At 47.4% G+C, this 14,159-nt stretch overlaps 1 protein-coding gene across 2 annotated transcripts; it reads left to right on the forward strand.

Annotated features, from left to right (window-relative positions):
* The first annotated feature begins 6,234 nt into the window (after positions 1-6,234).
* On the forward strand, positions 6,235-14,063 carry SLC2A4 (solute carrier family 2 member 4). Of its 2 annotated transcripts, none has more exons than XM_044001985.1 (11): positions 6,235-6,586; positions 8,168-8,284; positions 8,516-8,688; positions 8,862-8,986; positions 9,122-9,237; positions 9,418-9,580; positions 9,792-9,979; positions 10,272-10,376; positions 10,588-10,689; positions 11,383-11,586; positions 12,378-14,063. In XM_044001985.1, exons 1-11 carry the CDS (start codon positions 6,554-6,556, stop codon positions 12,579-12,581), a joined length of 1,530 nt encoding a protein of 509 aa, XP_043857920.1. In that variant the 5' UTR covers positions 6,235-6,553; the 3' UTR covers positions 12,582-14,063. The 2 variants fall into 2 exon arrangements, with proteins under 2 accessions (XP_043857920.1, XP_043857921.1); XM_044001986.1 differs by lacking the exon at positions 6,235-6,586 and adding an exon at positions 7,693-7,772 and having other exon boundaries at positions 12,378-14,062.
* The last annotated feature ends 96 nt before the right edge of the window (positions 14,064-14,159 follow it).

The following is a 14,159-nucleotide window of genomic DNA, read 5'->3' on the forward strand; positions in this document are numbered from 1 at the left end:
CGTCAAACTGGAGAAAAATACCAATTGTGAGATTATTATAATAGTCTAAGCAAGAAGAGATAGAGTGTGGTTGCACTACAGAGGAAAAGATAGATATGAACATAAAGAGATTTCAAAGATAGAATCAAGAGAACTTGGCAACTGACTGGATATATGGCATATGGAAAAATAAAACATCAAAAGTTACCCCTGGGTGACTATCCCTATCTTTCTCTTCTAAGTTTTGCTAACCATGCCTCTTTCCATCATCCTTTTTCTTTCCATTTCCATCTCACTCTTTTTTTATTTTTGCAGTGCAATGAGGGTTAAGTGACTTGCCCAAGGTCACACAGCTAGTAAGTGTTAAGTGTCTGAGGCTGGATTTGAACTCAGGTCCTCCTGAATCCAGGGCTGGTGCTTTATCCACTGTGCCACCTAGCTGCCCCCATCTCACTCTTTTAATCTCATAGCTCTCTCCCCCATCTCTTTATCCTATTTCTTTTTCCATCTTTTTTATCTCTCAGACTAATGCTTTCTCTCGTCCCCATTTCTGCCCTTTTCTCTTCCAGTCTCTCAATCATCATCTCTTCCTCCCATCTCTATCTTTCTCTCACTCTATTTCCCTTCTCATCTTCTCTCCCAGTCTTTACCATTCATTTCCCTCTTACTTTAGCCTTCTCATTTCCTATTCTGATCTTCATCCCTCACTTTCTCCCCTTCCTTTCAATCTTACCCTTTTTCTGCGTTTTGTCTTCCGATCTTATTCTTCCCCTATGTCTCAAATCATGCCACATGTAAAGTCACTTCTTAAAATTGTGGATGCCTGATTCTTACACCTTCCTTACATACAGAAGTTTCCCACCTCCATCACAAACAAAGAATAACCAAGCTATTCTTGGCCTGAGTTCATCCCATATTTTTCTCCCAACTCTTTTTCATTGCTAACCTTCAATTTTCTGATTCCTTTAATAATTCATTTCCTTTCTCATGTCTGATCCTATCTCTGATCCATGTCTCTCCTCTTCTCTTATCCAGCCCTTTTCCACTACACCATATCATACCATAGAGGCAATTGGTGGTTCAGTGAATAGAATGCTGGTCTTGAAGTCAGGAAGACCTTACTAGCTGTGTGACCTGGGTAAGTCACTTAAACTCTGTCTACCTCAGTTTCCTTATCTGTAAGATGGGGATGAGGGTAGCTAGATGGTGCAGTGGATAAAGCACTGGCCCTGGATTCAGGAGGATCTAAGTTCAAAGATGGCCTCAGACACTTGACACTTACTAGCTGTGTGACCCTGGATAAGTCACTTAACCCTCATTGCCCTGCTTAAAACAAACAAACAAAAAAGATGGGGATAATAATAGCACCTTCTCAGGGTTGTTATAGGGATAAAATGAAATACTGTTTGTAAGTTGTTCAACATGGTGCCTGTGTTAAGTCCCAATATGGTAGCTACTATATAGATGCTCATTCCTAACAGTCCTATACTCCCCTGCCCCATCTGTTTCCCAATAATGCCCCCATTTTTACACTTATTCTCCCCAAATCTCAATTTTTTCTTAGTTTCTCTTGGATTCTCCCCATCTCTCAGTTCATTTTCCCCAATTTCCACCATTAGCATTGTCCTCATTTCTCTCTATTATCTCCATTCATCCCATTTCTTTCTCATATCTTCCTACAGCTCTCTTCTATTTTTTCTTAGCATTTCTCATACTTTCCCCCCAATTCATGTGGTCTTCCTTTCTCTCCTCTACCCACCCAAGTCTACCTACCAATATCTTTTATACACATACACACACATATACATATACACACATATATTGGATTGGAAGAGTAAAAAGAACATTAGATTTAAAAATTAGAAAACCTATGTTTTAATTCTATCCCTCGTTTGGCTTCCTTTTCAGGAAAACAGGGATAATTGTCCATATCCTACTTCCCAAAGTCACTGAGATGAAAGTGCCTTACGAATTATCATCCCTTTCCCTTCCCCCCATTCTTCTCCTTTTTGTTATATTTTTCAGTTTTCCTTTTTGACCTCTCTGCTTCCTTTAACATTTTAAGCACCCCTTTCTTTCTTTTTTTTTTTTTTTAGTGAAGCAATTGGGGTTAAGTGACTTGCCCAGGGTCACACAGCTAGTAAGTGTTAATTAAGTGTCTGAGGCCGGATTTGAACTCAGGTACTCCTGAATCCAGGGCTGGTGCTCTATCCACTGTGCCGCCTAGCTGCCCCTAAGCACCCCTTTCTTATTGAAACCCCCTTACTTCATCAACTCCAATGACATGGCACTCTCTTAATTCTCCATTCCTTCATCTTCTTCACTGGTCCCTTTTCTTTCCCATTCCCTGAAGTCCCCTGAGCCTCAGGCTTTCACTTCTACTCTTCAAAATCCACTAAACACCCAGATTGGTGGTGACCTCACAGGTGGCCATATGTTGGCCAGTACTAGTTCAGAAAACAACATCTCAGCCCTCTGTAAACCCTGAGTGCCCAGACCAAGGGAAGCTACCAAGACCCATAATTCAGCACCTTCTCTTCCTTTTGCTATTATTGGACTCACAGTACTCAGCCCTTTTCAGGAAAGGGGAGCTCCAACACAACTCCTCTGAGAAACTGAGTTTGAAGGCCTTTTGGCCATTAGACTTGCTACCACAGCTAGAGGGACCACTCAATTGTTCCCATCTCATTAAATGTCTTGAGAAAAATAACACTTCAGGCCAATAGAATCAAGTAGTCCAATACTGAGCCTCTTGTTGTTAAGATTCCATCCAGGACATATTCTCAAACAATTGGTATTGTGTGTGTTCCGTAGGTCCTAGGGGCAACTTGTTACCAGGTATTTATAGATTCAGATGCTGCCCAGTGAATCTTCTTACCACCTCCACCCCCTACTCCCTGGTTTGACAGTGAGAGGATAGGATGCTGCTGCTCTCTATAATCACAGGACCCTGGAGGTTGGGAGCAAATTATCTCCCTGCCCCTTATGCCTGTGATTCAGAGTGCCCATCTGGTAAGATAAAAACTCTTTCATCTCTCATCAGCATATAACTCAACCACCCCCCCATCTCAGTCTTTATCCTTTGCTCCCCTGTTCCGTTGCATGCTTTGTATAGCCTGTCCTATTAATCTCTTCTTCCATCTTTTCTACCTTCTGTCACTAATGAAACCTGGTTCCTTCCAGAAGGCCCTGAATTCCTGGCCACCCAGTTTCCTTGTACTTTACTGTTGGGTCTAGACTCTTCCCTCAGCCACCATCACTAACCTCTTTTTTCTGGAGGTTCATGTTATCACTCTCTCCAAATTCAAGCTTCAGTCAACCACCTGCTTCCAGGTTACCTTTCCCTTTATTAAAAAATTAAATAAATCAGAACCTGCTTTACAGCCTTCTTCTCCATCCCTGGTCCTCTCCTTACACTTGGGAACTTCAATATACATATGGCAGCCTGCAACACCCTGGTCTGTCGAATCATCTTCTGACTCAACTCCCATGACTTCTTCCTTCTTTTTTCCTCAGCCAGGGATGGATCAGCCACAGCTGTGCTACCTTCATAATCCTGAGCTCTAAAGTCACCCTCTCTGATCATAATCTCTTGGATTTCTACCTCTCCTTCTATCTCAATCCTCCTAAATATCCTCTTTCATCATCACTATAACCTCTAGCCCCTCCAGTCCATTGCCTGTTTTCAGACTCTTGATCTTATAATTGTCCAGCTCAAATATCTATCCTTCAATCCCTTTTCCATTGTCCTATGAACTTTTTGGCTCATGCGAATCCTATATTTACCCATCAGCCTTCGTTCCTATTCCAATGATGCTGAATGCTTCAGGAAGAAGTAACACAACTATGCTGATGGAGTCCACTACAAATTTATATCATCTCACTTCAAATGGGTGCTATTTTTATGATAATCCTTCTATCCTTCCTGAACTGATTTCTCATCACACTTCTGACAGTAGTTATACCTTCTATACTCTCCTTAAACTCCAAAAACATCCCCTTTCCTCTTATCAAAGGTCCTCACCTATTTTACTGAAAAAAAAAAATCAGTAAAGGCCACCTGCTATAAGCTCCCTCTTCTCCCTTCCAGGAGAAATAGTCAACCAGGCAGGGGGATCCCCTCTGGGGATCTGGGGCCCAGTTGGGGGAGTGTCTCTGGATAGGGCATTATATATGAACAAAATCAGATGGGAGCAGCTCCACAATATAATCCAAGAAAGTCCACAGGATCCTAAGCAACTGAATGGTGTTTACAGGTTACTGATGATCCTCCAATCCTAGAACAATCAGAATTATGGGTCTAGACCCATAGGATATTAGAGCTAGAAGAAACCTTTGAGACAATCTAGTTTCACCCTCACATTTCACAGATGAGAAAATTGAGGACACATAGAAAGTTCATGGGCCAAACTCTATTTGGCATTCAAGGCTCTTCAGAATCAAACCCCTAACCTTTCTGACCTTAATTCCTTATTCAGTTCCTCTTCTTTCCTCCAGGTGTCAGTACTGCTGCGTCTGTCCCCATTTCTCCCCCCCCCCCTTTTTTTAAGAGGCGGAATTCTCCACGGTGTCACTCTCCCCTTCCCCCAACTCTGTCTCTTTCCCCACTGGTGTAGGGAGTCAGTAAGCTGTACCCCAATGACTATGGTGACCCAACGCGGGGTATATTTCTCTTCTCATCCACACTGTGAGGCCACCACCAAACTGTATCTTTTGAAGAACGGGAGGTGAAAACTTAGGGCTTCAGGGAGTGGGAAAGGCAGGAGCCAATCGGTTGAGTCAGTTTGGAGGGGACCCTTGATCTCTGCCACTGTCCCCCGTTTTGTCCCTATGTCTGTCAACGTCACTGCGTCTCTATTTTGTCCAGCCCCCCCCCCGTGCCTGTATGACACGTGTAGGGCGGCTCTGATGTCCCCCACGGGACGGTGACCCGATGGCTGACCACAGCCACCTGTCCCTACTGCTGCTCACACTCTTCCGCCCGCCCTACTCTGGCCACCACCTCCGAGCAGCTGCCCTTGGGGGAAGGGCCCTACAGAGTGACCGATAAAGGAGAGAGAATTACAGAGCTAATGACAAACAGCGAAAGAAAGGGACAGGGAGGAAAGAGGTCTAACACTCCAAGCGGAACATAAATGGAAATAATCCTCAATTTATAACTCTAGAGTTGGAAGGGACTTCGAGCCAGCTGCTGTCTACCACCCCCACCCCACTGTTCGTTCTCGCCATTTTACAGATGAGGAAACTAAGGCCCATAGAAGTTAAATTATTTGCCCAGATTACACAGGGCGTAAACATCAGAAGAAGGACTGGATCTCAAGGCCACTGACTCCAGGACCAGAGCTTTTCCCTTTACTCGAAGATACGAGGGTAAAAGACTCTTAATAAATATTTATTGACTAACTAACTGTTGGACTAGCGAAGAGACAGTCAGCAATACCCCCTTCAGCTTCTCCTTCCTTTTGAGAAGCATGGAGCAATGACGGCCCTTTAAATTCTCTGTCCCGCTATCCTGGCCGCCTCCTTCTCGACCTGGGACGGAGTTACACTCGGGACCTGACATTTGACGGCTCCAAAGGCAGGAGCTAAAAATATATCCTGTGCGGGTTACTTCAGGCCATTTGCCACTCCACCCCCGGACCCAGGAATCCTGTCCCGGCACGCGTCCTTTTGTGTCCCGCCCTGCTCTGTCCACCCCACCCGAGACCCAGTCATTCGGGGGACTCCATCCACCTAGGCCCTTTCTGTTCAAAAACCCACAGGAGAGTTCCACTCCACCCCTTGTACATTTTCCTAGCCAGCACACAAGCAGGGGGCGGGGGGGCGCGGGAGGAGTGGAGGTAGGAGACAGGTCCCCTGCAGCAGCCAGGAGGGGTGTGGTTGCAAAAGAACCTAAGCCAATCGTTGCCCCACGGGGAGCGTGACCCCTCCTTCTCTGGGACCGTTTTTTCCCAGTTACTTTGGGTCTTTCGGAGCTGAGGGGGTGTGTCTCCCTGGACTGCCCGCATGGCCCGCACCCAATGCACAACAGCGGTGAGCGCCCTTCACTTCAGTGGTTCTTGACTTTCCCCAAGCTCCTCCCCGCCTTGGGCCTTCTGAAGAAGGCGGGGTTTCTTTGGCCCTCCTGGGAGGAGCGTGACTTTGGGGGGAGTATGGGATCTCAGCCAATGGATGTGGCGAGAAGGCGTGGCTCTTGTGTGTGGGGTGTGGTTTGTTGGAGGGGATGGGGACTCAAGGATTAGGTGGGGGCTGGGGGGGGTTCGCCGGGTCTCTCCCCTGTGCCGGGATAGGATACATACCCGGTTGCCCCGCTCCACTCCAGCTCCTCTACTCCGTATTTCCCTCCCAGTGCTCCCATTCACCTTCCCTTTTCCCGTTTCCCCAATTCCCTCCCAAATTTTCGCCAGCTCCTTTCCCCTAGTTCCCACCAGTCTATCTCCAGTCATCCTTTAACTCCCGACTTTTCTCCAGTTCAGCCAACTTCTCCCCGGACTCCCAGTTCGGTTTCCAATTCTTTTCTGGTATTCCTAGACCCCCACCCCACCTCCAAGTCTCTCCCCTCTTCGTCACAGAGATGCCGTCGGGGTTTCAGCAGATCTGGTCCGAGGTAGGGAAAACTTACTTTCTGGGAATTGGGATGGAAGGAATTCTCTCTAGGTTCCCCCTTTTCTTACGGAATTGGAGGGGGCAGTGAGACTCCTCCGCAGCCTCTACAGGTTTGGGGACTGTGGTGAGTAGGGGGTGGTACTGGGCCGGGGAGGGGGGAAGGAAGCGGTAGGGGCTTCTGGCTATTTATACCTTGGCTGAGCAATCCCGTGACTTTAGAGCTTCACCCTTGTGAGGAGGGAGATTCGAAGGGAGGGGTCGGATCGGTGTTTGTCAAAAACTGAATCTAGAAGGCGGGGTGGGGGGTGGGTGTCTTATGGGAAATCTTCAACTCTCCCATGTGAGGACATGGGGCTCCCTTTCGGCTATAGAACGTGCGGTGGTATCAGAAAGAATAGCTTCGGCGCCAGTGCGTGTCTTTCTGTGTCTCCAGGTCAACGTCCCTGGTGTGATTGATGCCACTGTCTGTGACTCCCTTGTCCCCCATCATGTGTCTGGGGGAGGGGGCAGAGATGAACATGCAGGGTCACTGCCTGGCATGTCATATTCTGAGTCATTTGGGGGATGGGAGGCCTGGACATCTGGGGTCTTGATCGGTCAGGACATTTGGGTTGCAATTGCTCTGTCCTGTTCCTCTTGGCTAGTTGCCTCTATGTGAATCCCTATCCATCCACCCCCCCCCAACACACACACACACACACACACACACACACACACACACACATACACACACACACACACACACACTGGCTTCTCTCCAGGTCTCTGAACTTTCCCTTTGGCTCCACAGTTAGAGAGGGGGAGGGGGAAGAGGGGAGTGTCATAAGGCACCCCCCCTCCCCCCAGCCTCCAGCTCAGGTTTCCACTGGAGAGACAGTCTGTGCTGCCAGCATCTCCCCTGCCAACCTCCACCCTCCCCCTCCCCACCACCTTCCTGCCTGACTCCTCTGGGTGCCCCCCCCCCAGCAAATCTCTGACATTGTATTCTCCTACTGGAGGGAGGGAGGGTTCTGTAAGAGGAGGTAGCTGAAATTCTTTCCTTAAGTCTTATTTCAGTGACCTGGATGACTATATTAGAATTATCCTCTTCAACCTTCTTCAGTAGAAAAGGCCTCTACGTTGCACTTTGATAAATTACTGGGAGAGTGACAAAAAGATGAGAGGGCACAAGGCACCAGGATTTGAAGGTTTGGGATCTGGGCTACCAAGAAGTGATATAAGCTGGTCACAGAGGAAAATGGTTTTCTAGTTCCCCCCCCCACAATTCTCTTATGCCACTGTCCCCAGTTTTATCTTGGCCAAGAACCCATTTGTCCAGCCTTGTTCAGCTTTTCCCTTGGGGGGCCGGGTGTGGGAGGGGCTTGCTTCAAGACTAGAGTGAATCTCTGTGTTCCCATATGTGTGGGGGTGGGTAGATTCCATCTGTTCCTCCTGTTTACACTGGGATCTGAATTAGATTCCTAATATGGCCCAGTTTACTTCATTCAGTGCCCCAGTTATGGGCCTGGGGGTGGAAGGTTAAAAGCTTAAAAATGGTTAGCTCAGAATTCTGGATCCTTGATGTTGCCTGTTCACTATCTAGGAAGGGGAACCTCCACGACAGCGGGTGACAGGAACCCTGATCCTTGCAGTATTTTCAGCTGTGCTTGGTTCCCTCCAGTTTGGCTACAACATTGGGGTTATCAATGCCCCACAGAAGGTGAGGGGCACTGACGGGGGGTTGAAGAGGGCTACCTGAGGGTTTGGGATGCCTGGATGCTATCTTGAAAGGTCTAGAAAAGGGTAAGATCCCTTTTAGAGAGAGAAAGCTGAACAGGTGTTACTTGGGAAACTTGAAAAACTGAGGGCCATTCAGAGAAGAGACTCTCCTAACATTAAAGGAAGCTAGAGACCCCTGGGAATTCACTAGTGGTCCCTGCTTTCCCTTCAGGTGATTGAACAGAGTTACAATGAAACATGGCTGGCACGGCAAGGCCCTGAGGCCCCCAGATCCATCCCCCCAGGCACCCTCACTACTCTCTGGGCTCTTTCTGTTGCCATCTTCTCTGTTGGTGGCATGATCTCCTCCTTCCTCATTGGCATCATCTCCCAGTGGTTGGGCAGGTACCAGGGGTTAAAGGGAGAATAAGGGGGAGTGTGGGAAAACTGAGATTTTACCAGGAGTGGAAAGAATGGGGGTGGGGTCACAACTTGGGCAGTCTCCACCACCACCACTCCTTTCCCCTCTCCACCTCACATCTTTCTGTGCTTCTGTGCTTTCTGTCTGGCACCTATAGGAAGCGGGCCATGATGGTCAATAACGGTGTGGCTCTTCTGGGAGGAGCACTCATGGGCTTGGCCAAAGCAGCTGCCTCTTATGAGATGCTCATTCTTGGACGATTTCTCATTGGCGCCTATTCAGGTATCCACTGGGAATCAACCACCCCCTCCAGTCATTTAGGGGAATTTGAATCCACCTGCAAGCCTAAAAACCTGGGAGCACAGACTGGATATGGCATTGTAGCTATCTCTTAGGACTTTTCTCCCATCTCATCAGGGCTGACATCAGGACTGGTCCCCATGTATGTGGGGGAGATTGCTCCCACTCACCTTCGGGGAGCTCTAGGAACCCTCAATCAGCTGGCCATAGTTATTGGCATCCTGGGTGCCCAGGTAACCAGTTTTTGCCCTTTATTCTTACTGGGGGATTGAAAAATAGATAAAAAGAGGGTCTCCATGATATGGAAAAGCAGAGCCAGGAGAAAAGAGGTGGGGAGGGTAGTTAGGAGTATAGCATAGGGGTGGGGAAAAGGAGGAACAAGCTTCATCTCACATCCTCCCCTCTTCCCCCAGGTCCTGGGCTTGGATTCCATGCTGGGAACAGAGACGTTGTGGCCGCTGCTGCTGAGCTTGACTGTGCTTCCTACCCTCCTTCAACTTGTATTATTACCCTTCTGCCCAGAGAGCCCCAGATACCTTTATATCATTCGTAACCTCGAAGGGCCTGCCAGAAAAAGTAAGACACTGCCTATTTCCAATGACACAGGGGCCTAAACATTAAATATCTGGCCTACCCCTTTTCAACTATTTTCTCTCAGGGTCTCATTCAAGTCTCTATACCCTACCCAGTCTAACTGACTCTCTTTTCCCTAAGTCCCTGCTTTGGTTAAGGACCCCTGGGTCCTTTTATTTATCCTCCAACCCTCGATCTTCTTTCTCCTTCCCAGGCCTGAAGCAACTGACTGGATGGGCAGATGTATCTGGAGCACTAGCAGAGCTGAAGGAGGAGAAACGCCAGCTAGAACGGGAGCAGCCCCTTTCCTTGCTCCAGCTTCTCCACAGCCGAACCCACCGGCAGCCCTTGGTCATTGCCATTGTGCTACAGCTCAGCCAGCAGCTGTCAGGGATCAATGCTGTAAGGATTGGGAGGATTGGGGGGGGTGGGGGTGAGGAATGGCATGTCATGGAACCAGAAAAAAGTAGACTAAATATATAGATTTGAAAGAGGAATGGGGATGGTAGAGGACCTAAAACTTTCTGACAACAAGCCTCAGAAGGGAGGGGAGGGGAGTAAGGAAGACAAAGAACTAAGCTACAGCTACAGAGACATACTAGATGGAGAGATTGGAAAACAAGGACAATATAGGCTACTTAGTAGAGGAGAGGGCTTCTCACTCATTGTTCATTTCTTTCACCTCTACACCCAGGTTTTCTACTATTCAACTAGTATCTTCGAGTCAGCAGGAGTAGGACAGCCAGCATATGCTACCATTGGAGCGGGTGTGGTCAACACAGCTTTCACTTTGGTCTCGGTAATAGCACAGATGTGGGATCCAGAGGGCTATCTTTTGTCCTTGAGCCCACCTCCCTAGGATATACGGGTGTCGAGCTTGAGAGTAGCTCCCTCCTTGTTCCATTCTCTCATTGTCTTGACCTTCTTCCCTTTCTCCTTCATCCCTTCCCCCATTTTGCTGTCTACTCAGGAACCCAACTTTAAGGCCTCTTACTTTCCCCCCCGCCCAGGTATTTCTAGTGGAACGGGCTGGGCGCCGGACACTACATCTCTTGGGCCTGGCTGGCATGTGTGGATGTGCTATCTTGATGACTGTGGCTCTTCTCCTGCTGGTGATGACCTTGGGCTAGGTTGGGGGAGGGGTGAAGAAATGTCAACGTTCACTTCTGGGGAGAGTCATCATACTTAGGAAATTCCTGTGAAGTTCTGATCCCAAAGGAGGGGGAAAGGGTGTGTAGCAATGCTATTTCTGAGACAACCTCCATGGTTGAAAAAAAGGGGATGTCATCATCTCCTCAATCCCTGTTCTTTCCTTTGCTTCTCCAGAAGAGAGGAACCTCAGTAGTAGCTGAGATAGTCGAAGCTATGGGGGCACTTGGCCTGTGGTTGCCTGGATTTATCATTTTCATCTGGGGTTAGGAGTAACACAGCAGGACCTTGAGGAAAGTCTGAATTACAACTCTCAGCTCTTCTGAACTTCCATACTTCCTAGCCACCAGGGATCCCCCAGGAACTATTGGGGAACCAATGTATCCACAGCAGCCAAATTATGATCTTCAGGTGCCCTTAGGAGGCTTGCTATGTTCTGAGAGAACTGGTTGCCCCAGATGTTGCCATGATGTATTTATTCCCCTCAGCCCTAATTGTTAGGATAGCTTTTAGAACTATAATTCCCCTAAAGGATCCAAGGGACTTCTAACCTAGGAGAGCTGGTACCAAAGGACTGGAAGTTATAGTTTTTGCTAGAATCTGCAGGAAAGCATGTGGGATGTAAACTGATTGTCTCTGTCATTCTTGCCTCTCAGGAAAGGTTTCCTGCCATGAGCTATGCCAGTATGGTAGCCATCTTTGGCTTTGTAGCTTTCTTTGAGATTGGTCCGGGTCCTATCCCATGGTTCATTGTGGCTGAACTCTTTAGTCAGGGACCCCGACCAGCTGCCATGGCTCTGGCTGGCTTCTCCAATTGGACATGCAATTTCATCGTGGGTATGAGCTTCCAGTACATTGCGGTAAGTTCTTTCCTTCCCCAACTCATCATATACTTACTATACCCCACAGGTAAATTCCAGGTAGAGATTTTCCCATCAGATCATTAACCACAGTGTAGGGAAGAGATAACCTAATCTCTTACTTTGTAGTTCTGTTCTCTCTACTTCCCTTCCCACTTTCCTCCAGCACCCTCGCCTTGCTACCACAAGGCCTAGCTGATGGGAAAGACATATACACATGTATATATGTATACACATATATACATATACATGGTCATGCATGTGTATATTTATATGGATTTTATTTCCACATGTGCATGTGTCCACAGGTATGTATATATTCTCTTTTCTCTGTTTCCCATTTATTGAACATCAGAGGTAGAAGCCGCCTCAGTCCAAGCCTCTCTATAACATATCTGACAAGTAGTCATCCAGCCTTTAGCTGAAGGCCTCCCATTCTTGGTCAAGGATTTTCTCTGCCTTGTGGCACAGCACAGAGAGATTCCCATACTAGGGCAGTGCTGATAAAAAGCCCAAGTCAAGGGGAAGAAATGCAGTTTTTCTAAGTAATTATTCTTGGAATTAAATATATTTAAATAAACAATGGATCTTTGCTCTTAATTAAAATCTTCATTTCCCACTCCCCTCCCCTCCCTAAAATAAACTACTATCCTACTGTTAAGCCTACATCAACCATCCTTCCCCATCCTTACAAGCTTGTTAGGACCACCATCCTACCTATTCCTCGAAGTTCTGAGGGTTGCTGCCACCATTCTCCTAAGCTAGCTACTTCTTCCTTACCTTTGCTCTAGGATGCCTGTGGCCCTTATGTCTTCCTCCTCTTTGCTGTCCTCCTGCTTGGCTTCTTTCTCTTCACCTATTTGAAGGTGCCAGAAACACGGGGCCGAACATTTGACCAGATATCTGCAGCCTTCCGCCGGACCCCATCATTGCTGGAACAGGAGGTGAAGCCTAGCACAGAACTTGACTACCTGGGACCAGATGAGAATGACTGAGAGGCAAGGTGGAAGGTGACAAGTACACCTTTCCCCTTTCTTCTCCCTTAATTGAACTCTCCTCCTCTCTGCAGCACTTTAAGTTTCCCTTTCCAACCCCCTCAAGGGTAGGAAGGAATATCTTAGGTCTGGTGGTATTGGGGGCTAAAATTCATGACTTGAACCCCACCCCCAAACCCATTCCCTTTAGTGTGAATCTCTTGGATTATTTATCTATAGTGGTTGGGTTTTGGATGTAAATATAGTAGGGGCTCTGTCCCCAACCTCCTCACCCCCCAAGGGTTCCCTACTCCCTTCTCCCACTTGTTCCTAGTCTCAGATTTCTATTCCCTCTTGCTACCAAAGAAAGAAAGAAAGGGAATAACAGAGATCCCTTAGAATTAACTTTTCCAGATGGAAAAGAATAATATAGGTGTTCTGCCTTCCTACAGAGGAAAAAGCCTAGGGTGTAGCTCCCTAAGTTTTGACTTCATACAAGCAGGTTACCCCTCATGCCCAACCTGACAAGGTCAAATAATGGGTTGTAGGCAGTGGGGAGAATTCTTATGCTGAGAAAGCTTTAGGGAAGGCATTTACTTTCACTCTTTCATTCTGTCCGTTGGAGAGACTGTGCACCTGGTAGGGGGAGCTCTAGGGAAGACACCTTCCTACACTCCATTTTGTCCTTTGGGAAGACTGTGTACATGATGGGGAGGGACTCTAGGAAAGATACTTCCCTTCACTTCCCCCTCCTGGCCTTTGGGGACACTGTGCACATAGTTGGGGAGAGCTCTAGAAGAAATAGATACCTCCTTTCATTTTCTTTTGGGGAGACTGCACATGGTGGGGAACACTCTAGGGAAGGTACCTCCCTTCATTCTGTCCTTTGGGGAATATTAGCACAACAGTAGGTCTTTCTCCTTTGTGGATTCCCACTTAAGAGCCTTAAGTTGGGGCATTGTCTCCCACCAAACTCACTCTCACCCTGAAGTGATTTTGTACTGGCAGCCCTTGGAGTACCTGACACACAAAAAAGTGGAAGCTTCTGTTGGGTATAATAAAAAGGCTGACTGGAGCCTTAAAACATTTTTATATGTTTGTGTAGAAAGAAAAAACCAAAACAGATTATACTTTATGTATATATAAAGGTCACTGTATAAAAGGCAAGTGTGCTCCTTCTTTAAAGGGATACAGAATTAGAACTGGCTCTTTCTCAACCCTGAGACAAATGTCAGGCTTCTGTTAGTAATTGCCCCATCCTCTCTCCTGTCTGCCCCTTTAATATAGTAGCCCAGCCTACTTCCTCTTCTCCCAATTCTTCCTTTCATCCTGGGGCATGCCCTAGCCCCATAAGCAATAGCTTGTAGACCCCACCAAGCAGACCAATATTCTAACACACCCTTTGGTCGCTCAGATACTAACTCATCACCCGAGCTTCTTATCCTGAGAACAGAGTAGAGGCAGAAACAGGGACAGCTGTGCAAATTGTTTTTTTTTTTTACTGGAGGCTCAGGTGGCACATGACATTTCACCAAATGGCTTCAGTTTGGGGTGGGGGAGGGGGAAGACCCAAAAAATAAACTGGGGTGTGGGGGAAGG

Source organism: Dromiciops gliroides, chromosome 4, assembly GCF_019393635.1.
Source record: "Dromiciops gliroides isolate mDroGli1 chromosome 4, mDroGli1.pri, whole genome shotgun sequence".
NCBI lineage: Eukaryota > Metazoa > Chordata > Mammalia > Microbiotheria > Microbiotheriidae > Dromiciops > Dromiciops gliroides.